Source organism: Periophthalmus magnuspinnatus, chromosome 12, assembly GCF_009829125.3.
Source record: "Periophthalmus magnuspinnatus isolate fPerMag1 chromosome 12, fPerMag1.2.pri, whole genome shotgun sequence".
NCBI classification, from domain to species: Eukaryota; Metazoa; Chordata; class Actinopteri; order Gobiiformes; family Gobiidae; genus Periophthalmus; species Periophthalmus magnuspinnatus.
The window spans coordinates 17,328,940-17,349,360 of NC_047137.1; the positions used below are offsets into that span (position 1 = coordinate 17,328,940).

General features: G+C 44.1%; 1 protein-coding gene across 3 annotated transcripts in view; it reads right to left on the minus strand.

Moving 5' to 3' along the window:
* Positions 1-20,421, minus strand: part of tjp2a (tight junction protein 2a (zona occludens 2)) — a 53,088-nt gene that overhangs the window by 12,507 nt on the left and 20,160 nt on the right. For 2 of the 3 annotated variants that reach the window (XM_055225601.1, XM_033975994.2), the window contains exons 3-15: positions 13,651-13,704; positions 11,063-11,187; positions 10,731-10,833; positions 10,247-10,596; positions 9,684-10,021; positions 8,440-8,543; positions 7,471-7,624; positions 4,183-4,294; positions 3,255-3,373; positions 2,338-2,425; positions 1,867-2,017; positions 1,670-1,778; positions 122-341 (exon numbers count right to left, since the gene is read on the minus strand). In XM_055225601.1, the coding sequence (XP_055081576.1) occupies positions 122-341; positions 1,670-1,778; positions 1,867-2,017; positions 2,338-2,425; positions 3,255-3,373; positions 4,183-4,294; positions 7,471-7,624; positions 8,440-8,543; positions 9,684-10,021; positions 10,247-10,596; positions 10,731-10,833; positions 11,063-11,187; positions 13,651-13,704 (2,027 nt within the window). Of the gene's footprint in view, positions 1-121; positions 342-1,669; positions 1,779-1,866; positions 2,018-2,337; positions 2,426-3,254; positions 3,374-4,182; positions 4,295-7,470; positions 7,625-8,439; positions 8,544-9,683; positions 10,022-10,246; positions 10,597-10,730; positions 10,834-11,062; positions 11,188-13,650; positions 13,705-18,383; positions 18,596-20,421 lie in introns of those variants that run through there. The other variant, XM_033975991.2, reaches the window with a different exon arrangement.

Here is a 20,421-nt window from a genome sequence, read left to right on the forward strand (position 1 = left end):
ATAAACATTGGTATTGAGCAAGGAGTCTGTTCCTTAGTATCAAAATTGCCTCTGAAGAGCTGGTCTCGAGACACTTTATTGTGGACTATTCATCGCTGTAGTGGCAGAGCTCAGTACAGACCTGCTCTTGTTGGGGATGATGCCTTTCTCCAGCAGCTGGTTGTCTTTGTCTGTGCGGATGGCCAGCCAGTGGCCCAGTTTCCCGTCGTACAGGGTGTCGGTCACTTTAAAGATCTCCCCTCTGGAGAAGGGCAGACTCTGAGGAGCCTCCTTCTCATACTCAAAGTGTGTCCTGATGAAGAAAGAGTCGCCCCGACCAGACTCCAGAATGTCCTCGTACACTGGAAAACAACAACAGGTTTCAGTCCATGTCAACGAGTTTCACAAGTTTTTCTGATCAATATTTTATTCAGTGGGACAGCACATGTAGTAAATATTTATAAGAGTTTTACAGAGCAAAAGAAACTGAATTCTGCAATAAAACCAGAAGATAAGGTGAGTGCTTCAGTGAGGCTCTAGTGAGTTGGACAGAGGGATGTAAGACACAGGTGCTCTTCAAAGATAAGGCCACTGATCATGAAATAACAGATTTAGCTTAGCACTTAGCAAGATTTACTCTTAAGCCCCGATGAAGACACTTAGTTGTCGAAACGTGTAGGCTGGTCCATGTCTTAATAAAGAACTTGTAATTTTTCTACATAAGAGTTCCTTGGATTTTTTCAGCTTCACAACCACATTCACATTCACATCCACGTGCTAAGCTAAAGTTAATTCTGTCAACACAACAAAAGTTTTAGGGTGTAGATATAGTTCTGGTCGAGTGCTGGTGGGACACTGCCTCATGGGGATTTACACAGACATTATAGTTTTTCATCAGTTATGTGGCAGTTTTGTGAGTTGAACAAAAAAGTTTAAGCTTTAGGAAGTAGCGTTGAAATGTAAAATTAAATCCCTCTATCCCCGTCATCAACAAACAAACGCAGGGACAATCTGATCTTATGTCACATCTGCTGCTCACATCCAACCAGGAAGTAAATTATGAATGCCATAAAAAAGCCAAACTGCGGAAAAGTATATTTTTAAGGTTAGTAAAGGGTAGATTTTGGTAGTAAATTCTTAAATATAATGTTAACTAGGAGGGACCATGTCTCTCTGGCCTGGGAACACCTTAGGGCACATGTGTCAAACTCAAGGCCCGGGGGCAAAATGCAGCCCGCCACGTCATTTTATGTGGCCCGCGACAAGGTTAATTAAAACGTATGACGTCTTAAAATGTCAGTTTATCAGGAGACACGGAGTTAGTCATATTTTTTTACATCTAAACGCATTTGCAATGTTTGTAGTCAAGTAACAAGTTCAAAAAGCAGTTACGTTTATTTCACATTAAATCAGTTATATTTATAAGGTTTTACAGTTACATCTGGCCCATTTTGCTCATGTGGCCCTCGGTGAAATTAAGTTTGACACCCCTGCCTTAGGGTATGGAGGAGGAGGAGTTGGAGGAAGTGTCTGGGGTGTGGAAGTCTAAGGAGTCCTTGCTTAGACTGCAGGCCCCAGATTAGCAGAAGAAAATGGATGGATAGGTGTTAACTATATGAAGTTATGATTCTAACCGGTCATATGCTGTAGAAATTCATTTTTTCTGCTATTATTGGTCATTGATAAATACCTTCAGGTTTGCTTTGAGCCAAAATAATAACTTCCTCTCCTTTGGGAATCTCGAGCAGATAGAGAACAGCATCTTCTCGCACCATCCCTCTGAAGTCCATGCTGTTCACCTGCAGTAACACACATCACACGTCACACCTCAAACTCTGCAAAATGACATCACTGCGAGTGTCGAGCCAAAGGAGCCCACAGCCCGACCTTCATGATCTGGTCCCCCATGCGCAGCCCCTCCTGCTCGGCGGCACTGTCCTCCTGCACTCCTGCGATGAAGATGCCCACGTCGTTGCCTCCCGCCAGCCTCAGACCAACGCTGTCTCCTTTGACGAAGTGGACCATCACCGTGTTGGGTCTGTCAACGCCACAGAGTGTGTAAAGACATGGACTAAAGGAGTGTGACCCCACAGCTCCATTTATACATACAACTCCAGACAGCTGCTTCATTTTAAAGGTGCACTGTGGACATTTTTTTTACTAGATGTTATTACTTTGCCTGGAATCTTGCACAATATGGCAATAAACTTAGAGACGGGCAGGTTGGTTAGATGTGAGAAGATGAAAGCCCCACTCACACCAACGATGCGTGCAGGTTTTATTCAGGTTTTACAAGTTTCATGGAGACAGAAGTAGAAAAGTCACTCAGAGCAACATTAAAATAACATAATATCTCACCCATATATGTCTTGGTCCTCTGCACTGGCCTTCAGAGGAACTTTGGCCGAAGCACGGACCTTTGGAGCGGTGACCTTTGGTGCTACGACTGAAACACAGAAGCAGACCAGTTACACGCCGAGTTTGCGGTCACGCTATGGCTTGGTCCTGGACTAGTCCTGGTGTAGTCTTGGTCTATGCGCCTATTGTCGTCTTGTGGTGGTCCTGTGTCTACCATCTACCGTCCTGCGTTTACCCTCTGCCGTCCCGCGTCTACCCTCTGCCGTCCCGCGTCTACCCTCTGCCGTCCCGCGTCTACCCTCTGCCGTCCCGCGTCTACCCTCTGCCGTCCCGCGTCTACCCTCTGCCGTCCAGCGTCTACCCTCTGCCGTCCAGCGTCTACCCTCTGCCGTCCAGCGTCTACCCTCTGCCGTCCAGCGTCTACCCTCTGCCGTCCAGCGTCTACCCTCTGCCGTCCAGCGTCTACCCTCTGCCGTCCAGCGTCTACCCTCTGCCGTCCAGCGTCTACCCTCTACCGTCCTGCGTCTACCCTCTACCGTCTACCGTCCTGCGTCTACCGTCCTGCGTCTACCGTCCAGCGTCTACCGTCCAGCGTCTACCCTCTACCGTCCAGCGTCTACCCTCTACCGTCCTGCGTCTACCGTCCAGCGTCTACCCTCTACCGTCCAGCGTCTACCCTCTACCGTCCAGCGTCTACCCTCTACCGTCCAGCGTCTACCCTCTACCGTCCAGCGTCTACCCTCTACCGTCCTGCGTCCACCCTCTACCGTCCTGCGTCCACCCTCTACCGTCCAGCGTCTACCCTCTACCGTCCTGCGTCCACCCTCTACCGTCCTGCGTCCACCCTCTACCGTCCAGCGTCTACCCTCTACCGTCCTGCATCTACCACCGTCCTGGGTCTACCGTCCTGGCTCTACCTGGAGGCGTGTCTGCTCGAGGCTCCTCCCTCTCGGCCGGCACAGGGACTTTGTCGTCAGGAGTTCTGAACGGCGTCGCCATGGCCCCCATTTTGGCGAGTCGGTTCACTGGCTCCTCTCTGGAAAACGGACCAAGAAATGCTCAGGTGAAAAGAAGTTACTATAAATATAAGTGATTGATCAGTGCCATTTAACACAAATAAACTGTAAAAGTCGTCCATTTGCTCCAAACTACATGTTTCTGACAGAGGATCGGCTGTGGACCTCTGCATTAAAGTGGAATTAAACACTAAATCCACTTTTTTCACTACTAAACCAGACGTTTAAATAGAATAACCTACTGTTCAGTAATTTTTTGGCAAATTTATTCCAAACTAGGTAAATTTGCAGCTTTCTGTCAATCAAATTACGCAGCTTTAATCACCTAATCATCATCAAAACTGCACATCTTCACCAAATCTGTCCCGCTGCTGCATTAAAAAACTACTGTACTCACTTTATTTCAGTCCATAGTTTGCTTGTCTAATCCCGAAACTGTCAGAGCTCAGGAGTAAATTACACTAGAGTTTATAGATTAAAATAAAAACTATAGAGGAGAACGTGAAGGCTTATTTTCGTCCTTGTTGTGGGTGTTTGGAGTTTTTTATTAAACAGCTGTACGGTCACGTGACTTGTCTGTTGTTCCGTCGCTCGTGGGACGGTCGGATTATCCAGACGCAGCTGAAGCTCGTTCTCCTATCCGCCTGGGTCTTTTATAGTTGACCACGTGAGGTAACTCCAAAGGTAAAGGAGTTGGGAGCTATGATGTGAACTATTTGAAACGAGGCCCAAGCTGTAACGTCTCAGTCTGAAAGTTATAAAATTCTAAACTCCAGATGTTGCGTTAAAGCTGCGTCTGACCGCGGGCTCTGGTGTGAGTGTCCTGTACCTGGGCTTGTCCCGCAGCCTCTCGTTGGAGGAGTGAGAGGACAGGTCCGAGTGCTGCCCCCTCCTGTCGTCCTGTGGCGAGTACGAACGATAGGACTCGATTTCAGAGATATCTGCAACACACGAGCACAAATGTCAGTGTATGTCACGTCTGTTTACAGCTGTGAGAGGATGGGTTTGGATGGGCATCTGGATTAAAAGTGCAATATTAGATTTATCCGCTGTGGAGGTTCACCAATATGGAGACGTTCTGCCTTTATCTGGAATGTTCTGCAGGATTTTATTAAAGTTAAATGGAGATAAATAAGTTTAAGCACCTATAATAACGCAAAATTACCAGAAAAATTATTATTAAAGGCCCTGTACCTGATGTTTTCAAGTTATTTTAAGCTAAATGCGTCTCGCCTCAGTACAGATACATTGTATAAGCAGCTCTTGAGGTAATCAGGAAGTGTGTGTTAGCATGCTAGTTGTTGTAAGCTTTGCCGTCAAAGGTAAAACTCTGAAAGTAGTGAAACGAGCTTAGAAACGCATCGTGGTGAATAAGTAAGATGTTTGTAATGCATAATGTAAGTGAAGAATAACGTTTAAAATGAACCAATTCTGCTTTTCACGGTATATAAAAGGAAAAAAAAACAGATAAAACGTCTTTAATTTAAGCCACTCAGCCTTTAGTATAATTCTACTGGTTTCACATTACAATTACCGTAGATTTTGGACTATAAGCCGCTACTTTTTTCCCACGCTTTGAACCCTGCGACTTATACAACGGTGCGGCTAATTTATAGATTTTTACTGGCTAACGGTCACCGGGGGGCGCTCTCTAGCAGTAAACGCAAAAGTGAGACAGACGTGAGGAAAGTTCATGCGCTTAAGAATACCGCTAGTTTTGATTTTGAACCGTCATTTTCTGCGTCTTTTAAGTTAAAGCCAATAGATCTGGCGTCAAAGAAGGAAATGGAGCCACCGCACGTAAGTTTGGCATCAAAGAATCAACGGCGGGAAGAATTTAGTCGATGTGAAAAGACGACAAAATCTTTCAGAGGAAATAAAAGCAGATGGCTCGTGTTGGTGCCGTTTTATTTTCTAAAGCTGTAGTATGTTTGTTCTGTTGTATTATTGGTTTAGTTTAGTTGTTCTTAATTGTTGTTATCCCTTGTTGCACCACTAGAGGGAGCGCGAGTGTACACCAGTGCGCCGCCGACACGCAGATGATTATTTTACACGGGTGCACAACGTTACGTGCGTCGGCTGTGTCTCGGACTGTCTTAATGTCTGAATTATAGCGTGCGTCCCTTAGATGCAAGTATTCTGTGTATTTTGTGATATTGTGTTCAGAACTTATAATGACCGTGTGTAGTTTAGAGTTTTGAGTATAACTTTCGAATTTATATACGCTAGCCTCGTTCGGTCATTTTGTTAACTTCTTTGTATTCACAGTATGTAAATAACCACGCGGTCACTTGTGTAATCACCATTTTGATTTGTGATTAACATATTTTCAGGCAGTTTGAAAAAAAACAAAACTTAAATTAAAACTCAAAAATCTCTGTGTACTGTCTTCCTGTGTAAATATCTCGTGTTACAACATATTTGTAACGTGTGGTTTATATTCAAGTGCGGCTTATATACGTACAAAATGTATTTTTTCTAATTTAGTGGGTGTGGCTTATACTCGGGTGCACTCAATAGTCCAAAAGTTACTGTACATTTTAATTTTAAGACAAATTATACAGAATTTTGTGTTACTACAGACAAGTTATAACGAGCCAGTTCATATTCAAAACAGGATAAAGCTCATTTGAACAACTGCTGGAGGTGACAGACACACAAGGCTCCCAGGCTAGCATATTCACCAAGCCATTGAGTAGATTTGAAGTGAATGACATTGTGTGTGCTCCAGTGGTGGGATTACGGGCTGGATTAAATACGACGCGTCCCGGGGCCCTGTGTGAACACAAAAACACAAATGTGGGTCACCCCCCCCCTCCGCCCAACGATCCAGTCACACCGCTTCAGCCGAGCCCACCAATGACAGCGCTCCCTCGGGTCATGTGACATCAAAACCAGGTATAAAAAAACCAAGGTGCCTCGAGATGGGACTCAGTGTCAACCCCACAGCGTAACGCTTTAACGGGGGACACGAGAGGGTTTCTATTTTATGTTTTTTAAAATATAATCATGCACCAGTACAAAAAGTATAGCCACATAAGGTTTCGTATTTGATTTTTTATTTGTACAAATGGTGAAGTTAAGAAAACAGGTGGAATATGAAGTCAGAGGAGCACTATTGTATTTCCTGTTGGATAAAACAGGTTGTCTGATTATGTATCTGCTCTTTCAAACAAGTTACAACATGTGGCTATTAGAATGCGCTCTCCAGTCACTCCCTTTAAGCCGCCGCTGCTCTGATTGGACAGACTGTTCTCTAGTGACACAAAATAGGGTTCAAACCAGGATCAGCGCTCCTTTGTGGCTCCCTCCTTAAATACTTACAAAACGGTCTCTGAATAGGCGAAGAGGAAGGAATTAAAAGACTGAACGAGCTCGAAAGCAGGACTAAACCAGCTTAAAACAGGTCGATATGGGAACTGCAGAGGATTGAAACCAGGTCTAAAATGGGACTAAAAGTGCTAGAAAGACCTCGAAAAATAGACATCGGGATTGGTGTTTTGGATATTAGCAAAATTAGAATGTTATTGGGAAGTTGCAATTTAAACTTTGTCTTATTCTGCATAAAAACAGCTAACCTTGTAGTTTAAATCTGTACAAACATGTTCTCAGTGTGTGTCAGATGCCCTCCCTGTGTGTCCATGAGGTCTTATTCTGCATAAAAAGTGCTAACCCTGTACTTCATATTTCTAAAACCTGCAGCTCTATTGAGTAGAGTCTATTTAAAACTAATTGAAACTATTAAAATGAGATAAAAAAAGACAAAAACATCACGCGGAATCAAGTGAGCACGTCTGCACTTAGTCTCAAAATTACTGTCTGAACAGAGAAAAATATTTTTGTCAATATTGTCCACCCCAAATCTGGATTATTCCAAGAGTAAACCATCACCAGAAGTTGCTCAAAAACTCCCCGAGTATGACCGAAACAGCCCCAACAAAACGCAAATTAAGAACCACTGCAAAAAACCACCCCCAGATACCAGTACTGCACTTCAGACACAGCAGTGCCTCCATCTACATGAGCTCACAGCGACCCCTCAGCCCAGTCCCATCTGTGGCCCATCACGATCAGAGGTTGTGGGGTCAGTACGCGTCCTCCCTGCTCCCCCGCTCACCGTCCAGCTCCGAGTCGCTGTCCACCATGGGAGGCACTCGGACGAGGACCTGGCTGCGGTCTCTCTGTACGACCAGCTGCAGTCGTCCTCGGGACTTCTCGATCAGCTTCCCCGCGTCGCTCAGGGACAGGTTCTCCGTGACGGTGCCGTTAATCTGAGCGCGGGTTCAAGTGAGAAACAAAAACACATTAAAACTCTATAAACTACGACTCGCTATCAACTATTTATACATCTGATTTAACATAAAGGTCTTATATTACACAAAATGCACATACAAAATGCTTTAATCCATGTTCTAATGCTGTTTCCTCCTCAAAAACAGACCTGGAGTTGTGTTTTGTTTGATTTACACATGTTTGAGTAACATCTTCAAAGCTCAAAACGCTCTGTTCCACCTTGTGATGTCATCAAGTGGTAGTTTTACAAGTTAACAGCTACATTTTACCTTTAGTTCAGTAGAGATTTGAAATTTTAGGGCAGAAATCATCCAAATGATTCTAGTGAGAGTGTGTGGAGTTTCAAAACGCACTTCCTGTATCACCACATGATGACATCACAAGGTGGAACAGAGTGTTTTCAGTTTGAGAGAAGAACTAGAAGTCTAAATATGCAGGTTTTGTGTGTTAAACAATTCAATCATTGTGCGAATGAAACAAAAAAACACAACTCCAGGTCTGTTTTTGATGAGAAAACATTATAAAATAGCTCAGAAAATAGTGTAATATGGGCCCTTTAAATTAATACATTTGATTATTAAAAAACAGAACATTATAACACAAATAAAATGGGTAATTCACAAGTGTTTGAATACTGTGATCCTCATATGACTGTACAAGTGTCCAAAACCTGCGCTTTTAAGCTGTGTCGTGTTCAATAACCAGGTAAATCTTGAAAAACACCAGTCCAATTTGAGCAAAAGTGAAACTAAAACAGCAGGCTCCCCCTAGAGTTCGTGTGAGGAAGTGTCACCTTCAGAATGATGTCTCCCTCCTGCAGGTTTCCGTCTCGACTGGCCAGTCCTGTGCTGGTCATCTCTTTGATGAACAGCTGGCTGCCCAGACGAAGTCCATACTCTGAAAGCCACGGGATGCAACGGTTAAGCAACGTAAGTTTATTTGTACAGGACAATTCAAAGTGTGTTACAGAATAAGACGGACGTTAAAATCACAATACAACAAATCAAAACATAAATAATCATCATAAAATTAAGATGTCTGTGTAATTCCTCAGTTGTCCAGGTCTGATCCAGAGCAAAAGCCAAAGTTGACAGATTTAACTTGAACTAACCTGCACTTTTCTCATTTAATGTTCATTTTATTATAGCAAAAGAGTAAAACTCCTTCAGTCAGAGCTACAGCGATTACAGTGATTTCTGAGACAACGCAGTGAAATACAACCCCAGGTACGTTTTTTTTTTAGAGGTGAACATGGTGAAAAGTTAAAAGTTGAGACACAATTTCTACAATAAACAAAACCAGATGAGATTTTGACGTCAACTATGCGGCTCAGTTCCCCGTTTTTTATTTACTTTATTTAGCATTTTCCCTGTCACAGCTTTTTGTAACTACAACTCCAACTCGACAAAACTTAAGCCCAATTTTTTCAACGCAAATCTAAACAAGATCATTATTCTCACTGTCTCACCGTCGTTTGTCTCATGAAATCTTCTCCCCTCTGTACTAACGGCTTTTAAGTATTTTTGGCGCAGTTGACAGATCTCCACTGTGGGAGGAGCTTAATCTGAAACGCTTTTTTGGTAATGAGCTACTTTTTTCTTTTTTTTTAATCGCTATAGCAAAGCGTGACGTATCCTCTGCTATCAACCAAGAGCATCTGGAAATATTCTCGTGCCGACACAAACCCCACCCACGAGCAAAGACGGTATAAAACTGTAAATACTGATATAAATACTGATACTTGCATTGTGCGTCTCTACCGTGGAGCTGTTAAAAATCTTTACACTGGACCCGTCGTTCACAGCAACTTTATAAACATAATAACCAACACCAAAAGCGTCCGCAACACAAGGAAACCAACAGAATAATGAGTTTGTGTGCGGATGTTTTAATAGCGCCGTCACATCTTGCTGGATTAAAACTGACACAAAAGTTTACAGCTTTGTTACGTGCGAATGTTCAGCATTTTCGTTTTCACAAAATAAAGCAGACAGATGCTCTGGGCCCACCGCCTCTTCGCACGCAGACGTTACTGACCTTCGTTGGGCTTGTTCTTGAGCAGCAGGACGTGGAGCGGTTTCTCCAGAGGCTCGTGCTCCCGCGGCGGTGGGCGGGGCAGAGGGATGGGCAGCGACGGCGGGGAGGGTGAGCGGTCCAGCCTTTCCCTGCTGGGGGCGCGGCCTCTGACGGGGCTGTGGCTGTCCCGCCTGTAGCGCCCTCTGTCCGGGCTCTCTCTGTTCAACGCTCGTTCGCTGCGGAAACGCCGGTCGGGGCTGTGATCCCGGTCGTCGCGGTGACGCCTGTCGGGGCTGTAGTCGCGATCCAGGTTGCGGTCGCTTTTGTAACGTCGATCCGGGCTGTAGTCTCTGTGTCTCCTGTCGGGACGGGAAACGCAGGGTCAACGTCAGAGTCCTGAGATTTACATCGACTTCTAAGGTTTGTGGACACACCTCATTCAACAAATCAAAAATATGAAGCAAGAAAAAAGCTAAATAAATAAATGTTTTCTGTTTTTGATTAGCTCAAACCCTTGTCCTTCTCTCTCTCCTTTCCTCCAGACCGCAGACGCTATAGCCCCCCCTTTAGGCCGTGACACACACCTGCGCTCTGGGCTGTAGCCTCGGTTCAGGGTGCGGTCGCTGCCGTATCTCCGGTCGGGGCTGCGCTCGGGCTCCAGAGTGCGCCCCCTGCTGCCGTCCCTCCTGTACGGCCGGTCGTCCCCCAGGTCCCTCTCGGTGCTGCGCCCGCGGTCGTGGTCTCTGTCGTGGGTTTGGAAGCCCGAGTCGCGGTCCCGGTGGTCTCTCTCTGGGGCGTGGTCATAGCCGCTGTAGACGCTCCGGCGGTCCCCGTCGTAGGGGTATTCCTCTGTGTAGTCTGTGTTAAAGACGCGGTCATCTGGAGCCGGAGAGTGGATCATCATGTTTGGGATTTTACGGGGACGCTTCACCATCTGAGACAGAGACACGTGTTATAATGATGCACACGCCGCCTTTAACGTGGTCGTGTTTTGTTATAACAGTAGGATGAGACATTATTGTATTCTATTGGATAAAAACTGCGAGTAAATTTATCAAATGCACTTACCATTTTGGCCACTTTGCCACATTTCCGGAGAGTCTGCACAGCGAAGGTGTGAGCCACTCCGTCCATGGGTGTGGCATTCACCATAATCACACGGTCGTTCTCACTAAACAAGAGACAGAAGGACACGAGGGTTTAAAAAGACGTCAGCCATAGTCCATCGAGTGATTTCACAGCATTTCTCTTCACAAAATATCATTTATCTTAGTGCACTATTTGTACTAAATGCTCACAATGTGCCAAGTGTGTAATAAAAGTACACATTTACATCCAAAGCATCACAAACACAATAACTACGTGTCAAACTGGATTTTCTATCGTCTTTGTAAACTCACAAAATCAGCCCGTCTGCAGGGCCGCCCTGTAGGACATCTGACACGATGATGGACGTCTCCCCCGTCTCTTCGTTGGGGTTGTCCCGCCCCCCGGACACTGCGATCCCAAAGCCCATCTTAGGATCCTGCAAAACACAAGAGTACACCTTTACATCTTTACAACTCTACTGTGCTGCTGTTAAAACAATGACCTAAAACACTACGGTGACCTGACTGTTTTGGTTGCCGGCCAGTACTTTACCCTATGCCCTACGCCCTACGCCCTACGCCAACTGATAACAGCCAGTACTACAGTAGAGTCTTGGTATTTACTTCTCAGCAGCTCTGAATCAGTTTAGTCACAGTGTAAACTTTTCGTTGGTCTAACCTTGTTCCAAATAAAGGACACAAAGGACAAAGTAGTGAGTCTGTGGAAAAGTACCCAGGGCAGTGATCCCATATGTTCAGAGTGAGGACTGTGACCTGTCTCCCTACAGCCGGGACTCGGGACTCAAGCAGGACTATCCGAGCGGTCATATTTAAACAGTCCCAACAGGGTCTTCTCTGGAAAACCTGCAGAGTCTGTAGTTTAAACCCACAAAGCCGCAGTAGGGTGTGAAAAGCGTAGAAGTGTGTAGCCCCACATGATGTCTGTGTGTTCCCCACGTACTCCCTGTGTGTGCTCTCCTTGTGGTCCCTGTGTACTCCCTGTGCACTCTCTCCTCTGTGCCCGTCCCCGTGTGCTCCCTCTGTGCGCTCCCTCTGTGCCCGTCCCCCTGTGTGCTCCCTCTGCACTCTCTCCTCTGTGCGTTCCCTCTGTGCGCTCCCTCTGTGCCCTCCCTCTGTGCACTCCCCCTGAATGCTCCCACTGTGTACTCCCTCTGCACTCTCTCCTCTGTGCCCGTCCCCCTGTGCCCGTCCCCCTGTGCCCGTCCCCCTGTGCCCGTCCCCCTGTGCCCGTCCCCCTGTGCCCGTCCCCCTGTGCCCGTCCCCCTGTGCCCGTCCCCCTGTGCCCGTCCCCCTGTGCGCTCCCTCTGTCTGCTCCGCCGGGCTCTATACCTGCTCCACTGGGCTGATGAGATTAAAAGCACAGATCTGTTTTTATCCCTCCATCTGTATTAAAAAAGCCGCACAGCTCCAGGCCGCGCAGATGTTTCACTCACAGAGGAACAACACCAGCTCTTTATTAAAGTGTACGGACACGGAATGGAACAGGGAGCAAACGCACCAGTACTTCTTTCATCATTTTCAACTTTAGCTCTGATTATTTACGTTAATACTGAGCCTCTCCTCATTATGAAGTATAAAGTTTCAAGTGTTCTCTGTATTCAAAGTCTATGTACACCAAAGATCTGATCGTTTTCTGATTTCTGGATGTGAGTAATCGGATTTCTGCTTTTCTAATTGTTCACACTTGTGCAGGTTTTGATGAGGAAAATGACCGAAAAAAAAAGGGCAAACTGATGCAGCAAAGACAGAAAAGAAAGCGAACATGTTTCAGATTGAAATTCTAAAGACGACCTTTTGTACGCACCAAAGATCAGATCTAATTATTGGCTTGTCTTTGTGGAAAAGTGTTTTAACTACAGCTGCTCTTAACCTTTCACGTCTGTGCCAAATGTACAGACGAGGAAGAAAATATGGCAACGTTGTTCTACACATAATAAAAGAAAAATTAAAATCTGTCACTGGACAAAAAGTTGTAGGAGTGAAGACGTTTGACTGCTCATCCAACACGCTTCTTCTTCAGTTGTGGTCAGATTCCTGCTGGACACTGCCTTATATCTGTCTGAAGGAGGCGCTAACGACACTGAAGCTAACGCACCTGTTCACAGTTTCCGTTTGGTGACGTGAAATGTAGGTCAAGGCAGTGTCTAGCAGTAATCTGACCAGAACTGAAGAAGCAGCGTGTTGGACGAGCAGCCGAACGTCTTCACTCCTTCAACTTTTTGTCCAGTTACGATTGAGAATTTCTCTTTTACTCTGGATTAGCCCTGGACGACAGAGATTACACATTGTTCTCCACGTGCAAACATAAACTCTGGTCACGTCTCTATATGTGACGTGTCAAAAGTTATAAGAATAAACCCAAAGAGCTCAGCGTTTTACAGTTTATACGTGTAAAATGATACGACAGGTAGGACTTTTGAGATTTCCCACACGCAGATGTAAGGGATTATAAAAACTAAAGCAAACATATCTGTGCGCAGAGTCAGGTAGATTAATCCCACTGGTTCTATTAGTGTTAGAAATGCGGGTTCGGACAGTTCTGAAGCGCGATATATTGCTACAGAGAGATACCGCGATAAACGATAGTACTGAAACTATTTAATGCCACTCGCACAGTAACAATAATGCAAGATAATCCCAGTGAACCACGATTTTGTTAAAAGACATGAGCTGCAGCAGGTAAATAGCAGAAAGAAACAATAATTTGCCATAATTTGCCTCAAATCTTATTGTAATACAACTAAAATACTCCAAATCACACAGTTTTGCAAAGAAAATACAGCAGTAGAAGCAGTAGTAATAGCAGTAGTAGTAGTAGTAGTAGTAGTAGTAGTAGTAGTAGTAGTAGTAGTAGTAGTAAACAGAGCTGATGTACTCACCCTGTGCAGTGTGACTGTGTACTGCTCCCACACGATCTCCTCCGTCACCGGGTTCTGTCGACACACAAACAACACAAGTTCAATCTCTCTTTCAAATTAAATCAAATGCATTTTTTCCTACATAAATAGTAGTTTTTGCATGAACTCCGCCCGCAGGTGTAGTTCTCGTGAGCACAGTTTGGCTTTTGCCACGCCCCCTTTTTTAGTCGATTGGCAGGACGTGACTTTGTTCCATCAGGGATTTCTTTAGTCCACTTCAACCCTAGTACAAAGTAATTTTTAATGAGTAAAGTAATGAAAGATAAGCCGAGGATCACGGGGTTAAAGAAGCAGATTATTACAAACAATTCACATCTTAAAGGGCCAATGTCAGGCTGTTTATTTATGTTATAATGTGATTTTCTCATCAAAAACATAACTGCAGTTTTGTTTTGCTTCATTCAATTTCACCTAATTTGGGACTGACCACCTGAGCTCGTCCCCCTGCTTTACGCCAGACTGTGGAGCCAACGAGTCAACGCTTTTTGCTTTTTTGTCGAGCGGCAGACAAGCAAAAGTTCATCGGAATTCATAATAAAACTGGGTCAGCTGTGGCGGAGAAGGTCACCGGTTCAAACCTCACCTGAGCGCAACGCTGTTCGCCCCCACACCGGCCATTTGAGTCGCAGTAATAAAGTGACATAACAGTACACAAACCAACATCTGTACATTCACCATCGGTCTGGTGTAACGAACGAAATGAGCCAAAAGCGTTAAAGGATGGAGGAAAAGTCTAAAAAATACAACCGTATCCATTAGCAACCACTCCAAAAAAGTACTACTAGAACTAAAAACACAGCAATAAAGACGATTGATCAACACGAGAAAACGCCACTAAGTGTGAAAGTGCTCCTAAAGACTCCTGACGTCCAGAGGAGGAGCAGGAGGAGGAGGAGGAGGAGCGGGAGGAGGTCCAGCCTGAACCCTGTGTTTGTGGCGGGGGCAGGTGACTCACGAGGCCCTGCAGGATCCGGATGGTCTTGACGGCGTGGGCCCATTTTCGATGCAGGCTGAGGACAGTCTTCATGTCGCCTCTGGTCTCCCTCAGCGTCTCCTGCTGTCCTCTGCTGTCCTCTGGTCTCCTCTGGTCTGGCTCTGGGGGCAGTGGGCTTGTGTCTCGTGGTCTGCTCTGGCTGGTCTCTGGGGGCAGGGGGCGGTGGACCATAGTTGCACAGCTGGAGCGCAGCGACAGCCCTGGCCTCGGCAGCTGCCCCGGCCTGACGTAAGAGCGCGCTGGCCTACATTCACAAATCCCCCCCTCTCCTCGCGGAGCGGACCCCGGGAGCAGGGGGCGGGAGGGGCCGGACCGCAGGTGGGACGGGCTTTAAGAATCAGATCTGTCCGTTAAGGTGGTGGGACGACACGCATACATGGACGTAGATATTTGTGCTTACAGGCAGGTTTTTTAAGCGCATTTCACACAGAATCTGCACGAATATCTGGTTTTGGGGCCCCGCGGGACACTTCACCTGAGCGGAGGGGCCAAAGGTGCAGATCGGCAGCCTCGCTTCTGTCAGCCTGCCCCGGGACAGCTGTGGCTATGGTAGCGGCTAATCACCAGTGAGTGTGGAGTGACTAATGAGCACAGAGATCATGTCGCTGTGCCTCCTCCGTCCTCGCTCTGAACATGTGGATGCAGTTCCTTGAGGCTTAGCGTTTGTTCGCGTGTATAAGAGGAGGGAGCGTGGGGTCTTACGTAACCACACGGACTAATGAGTGCACAGCATTCTGGGACATAAACACCACCCCCACCCCCCTGCACCACCCGCACCCTCCAACGCTAGAGCTGCAACAAACAATTATTTTAGCAGTGGAGACTTTAAATATCACGCAAATAAAGACTCGACAGCAGCAGTTACTCAAACGTCTCTTGTGGATTTGCCTCATTTTGTCTCCCTCTGGATAATTTCTCAACTAGAACTAAAGTGGAAATGATTTTAGTCCTGGTTTAGCCCTGATGAGGCCTGGAATAGTCCTGTTATAGATCTGGTGACACTCGCAAAGCCAACTCTTTTCTTTGGAGCCACTAGTCGATGTGAAACCCACAGATTTAGACAATACTGAGCAGTAGAGTGTATTAGTTTAAACTGCATTAATTTAAAGTCTCCTAGTCCTGATTATCGCGCTGGTTGGACTCGTTTGAGCCCCACACAGCAGCCTCCCCACGGGGCCGGGCTCACTGCTCCGGCTGCACCGTGACTCAGCCCAGGGCCTCAGGGTGGGACCTTTTTAGCTCACACTAAACATGTGCTGTGATGAGATCTGACAGGACCACTTCTTTATCCGTGTACAGTTATCCCAAAGATTTAAACCTCACGATTCTTCAGTGAAATCAGAAACGTTTACAGATCCATATATCGGGCCATAATTAGCTTTTTGCAGAGTTATCCCTACATTTATGTCATAGAGAAAGGAGGGAAAATGATCAAAATCGACCCTCTACCTGCTGCAAAACTACAGGTGGACCAATATATTTGAACTTTTAGCGCATCAGTCTTAAATTAAATGTGACTCTCTTAAATGTTCATGCTAAAAGGAGCTGTGGGAGGGGCACGGCCATAACAAACCTGGAGCTACTTAACCCCAAAAACACCGCAGAGCCAAAAAGATGACTGGAAATGCGGTGTGACTGCGCCCTCCGCTGGACACAAAGCACAAGTACAAGCAGCTCGGCGTGTGCAGCCTGTGGTTATAGAGGATAAATACAGTCTGATTACAACACGACAGTCATTTTCACTGGATAAAAGGAATTCAAAATGGCTTCATATTGAGATAACAGCTCTTACTGCAGCTACAGGCAGAAAAAAACAACTCATTTAATCCATAACAATATTTGGGACATGATTAAGTCTTGAGTCAGTTACTAGAGCCGACACAACTGTGGACAATCTACATCAGGGGTGTTCATTACGTCCATCGTGATCTACCAGTCGATCTAAGGCATTTTGTGTAGATCACGTCCCGTCATCCAGTCACATGACTAATACACAGGACAGTCAGATGACACCTGACCCTGGGTCACATCATGGACGCTGCAGAAACAAGCGCGACTTAGCTTAACCCTAAAGCGTCGGATCCTATCGTCGCTGATAGAGCGAGTGTTGTCCCTCGAAGGCGACGAATGAGAGCGTGGGGCTGCGGGGATTTTCACATTCAGTAGCTCACATACTGAAAAAGTCTGAGCTCCTCTGATCTACGATAATCATCAGTGGAGGATAAGAAAAAGAAATAAGAAATGAGTCTGGGTCAAAACACTTTGCTCCTACGTTTTGTTGTGTTTTTTCCTTTTGGCCTATGAAGTACTGAACACACAGCTAAGGTCATCATTTCACTGCCACTCTAGTAAAAACATTTAACTTTAGTAGTAGTAGTAATAGTAGTAATAGTAGTAATAGTAGTAATAATAGTAATAGTAGTATTAGTAGTAATAGTAGTATTAGTAGTAGTATTAGTAGTTTTAGTAGTTTTAGTAGTAGTCGATGTTGGTTTGCGGGGATGGTTCTGTAGATCTTTACTGTTGTTTACAGATACAGTCGGGTTAAAGGCGGCGTGCAGCAAAACTCGACACAGAATCAAACACAGAGTCAAACAAACTGAGATGACACCAGTGTTTTAAAATCCTGAGTGGGAGTTTTTACTCCTGTGGAGGCGAGAAATGTGACCTTGACCAAAATGTATCACCTGATTATGAGAAATGAAACTGTTACAGAATGTTTTGTACCTTTGTAAGAAAGAAATGTATTATATTTGTGTACTGTTCACACCAACTGTGGATTGTAACAAAGTACAAGTAGTAAAGTACAAAGGTAAAGTGGATACTTTCACTTCACTACATTTTAGCACATTCATAGTTTGACTAAGAAATACAAATAAAACGAGGAAAAAACACAGAAAAACACAAATCTGTATCAAAATCACTTCATTTTCTAAATAAGGCTGAAAATCTGTGCAAAATACTTAAAAAGTGTACTGAAAGAGTACAAAGTAAAACAGGTATTTTTTGCCCTGGTACCTGTACTTTTACTTCAGTAGTGGTACAAGCCTAGTAGTAGTAAATAAGTAACTGCACTAGTAGTAACAGAAGTAATCACCCATTATTATTCCTGATTCCCAGTATCACAAGAGGAAAACTGTTCACTGACTCATTCAAACTGACTCATTCAAACTGATTCATTTAAATTCACTTAAACTGACTCACTTAAACCCGGGGTGGGCAAACTTTTTGACACATGGGTCTCAGTGGGGGCTAAAATTTGAGAGGTGGGCTGGGCCAGGATATATATATATGTAAATACGACATTAAATTGTTTTCCAAACGCATGAATTAAATGAATAATTAATTTATTACATTTCAGTTAAACAAACAGCAGAAAAACTTTGACATTTTAACATAATTTGTTCATGTTCCCTGGGCCGTAGTTTGTTTAAATGAGTCAGTTTAAGTCAGATATGTGCAGATTTATTTCAATTGTTTTTTTTATCTTAAATAAAGTCTGACGTGCACGCGCGTGTCTGGTGGCGCTCGTGCCCTGAGCTCGCGGCAGGTGCATCAGGATCAACAGGGGAAAAAAACACCATTAAAACTCAACAAAACTCCACAAAAAGTCACAATATCCACATAACCACAGAGAGAAGCTGAAATCCCAGAGCGGGGGTGAGTTTTATGAGTTTTGTTTGTTGTTTTTTTTACTTACAGAGAAGATCCGGGTGGCGAACCGCAGAGACAGCAGCCCCCCGCCGTTTACAGGCATCACGTACAACTGGAACAAACTCAAAACTCTCACGATTTAACGGGACAAAAGTGCGCACGCCGTGTTTGGGAAGAGTTTAAAAGCCCGGAGAAAATTTAGGCAGCTTAATAAAGTCCGCGGTTTTGGTAACAGTCCGTAAAAAACCTCAAATTCCCGGAGCAAACAGAATAAAATTCGGGGAAAAAATGATCCGCGTCCCTAACAGCTTGACCGGACTGTACCAAAGCTCCGCGCGGGGGGGACTCAACCACTTTTTAAAATGAGTTCATATAAATCAGAGCAGTTTTATTATTAGAACATTATAACGTTTTTACAGTAGAATCTAAAACTGTTAATGCTCCCGTGAAACTTAAAAACACGAATTATAAATGATTTCTAACGTGTAAAATGTCACGTCCTCCCCTCTAGACAGCGCAAATGGTTCAGTCCAGAATTCCAATTGATTTTGAAGGAAGCCACCGCGGAGAGGCTGCTCCCAGTGGGAATGCACCAAAATAAGGTTTAATGCGACTTTAATCCATCAAACCCGGGGGTACAGACGGGTAAAGGCGGGTACTAATGACTTGTAATCATTATATTCCCATACACAGACAGAATGCATCATAGAATTCCAATCATTTATGTGTATTTAATTAAAATGGAAGACACTCAGAACTAATACTTAAATTAGGTCAACTGTATGCAGCCTGATTTACATAACTATATTGGTTCTGGATTTATTTTTTATATTTCTGATGGACAAAGTGGGTCTAACAATTGTCTTAATATTGGACCATGACTAGTGCGAGGTTTAAAACTAAATTTCCATGCGAAGAAAAGGGTTGATACTTGACCCATCACTGTATCTCTATGAAAAAGTGGTTGTCCATCACTGACTATGAGGGATTACTTTAAAAAACTGCCAAAACATCATCGATACTGGAACATTTAATCTCAGATCACATGATGCGTGAGGCTAAAGTCGAGCCGCGACAAAACTGAGACGGGAAAGAGGCTTTTAGCTGTTTTACTTCACACAAAATGGAAAACGCTCCAAGGAAAAGCAAAACTGGAGACTTTAGAGACAGAATCAAAATTTAATAATCTGGTAACAAACTTTTATACACACACCTGCTTCTGTTTTTAATGTTTTAAATGGATTTATACTCACACCTGCTCCTGTTTTTAATGTTTTATATGAACTTTTGCATACACCTGCTTCTGTTTTTAATGTTTTAAATGGTTTTATACTCACACCTGCTTCTGTTTTTAATGTTTTAAATGGTTTTATACTCACACCTGCTCCTGTTTTTAATGTTTTATATGAACTTTTACGTACACCTGCTTCTGTTTTTAATGTTTTAAATGGTTTTATACTCACACCTGCTTCTGTTTTTAATGTTTTATATTTATTTGTTTTGTTTAGTTAATTTTTCTGTTTGTATTGTATTTTAAACATGAAACAGAGAGCCCGTGTGTTCTCATCGAGTTCGCCTGTATCAATAAAACAAAGAAATTGCTAGTATAGTGATTAAAAAAAACAAAAAAAACATGAACTGATACTGACAATATACTTTTTTGGTGAAATCTTCATACTGCGATTCACTGATTTTCTGTTTAACGCAGCTTTATGATCAAAAAAGCCATTTTTCCCCGCCCACTCCTCATATTATTGGTCAATCTCAGCAATGCTCTGAGTGACACGTGAATTTAACCAATTACAGTGAAGTGTGAACTTTTTAAAGAAGAGGATGACTTTATTTATTATTAATGAAAAGATACTAAATGTGCAAGAATTGGGATATTTTTTTAGCATATCGCTCCACTCCTAACTATAATATATATATAAAAAAACAACAACATTCAGACAGTACAATAGAGATTTGTCCTAGTTCTGATACAGATAAAAGCCCCTACACTTAAATTATTCAGGAAAGGATGTGTTCAAATCTATTCTATTTTATTTTTGTTCCCATTTTATACTTGTTCAAATGAATGTCTA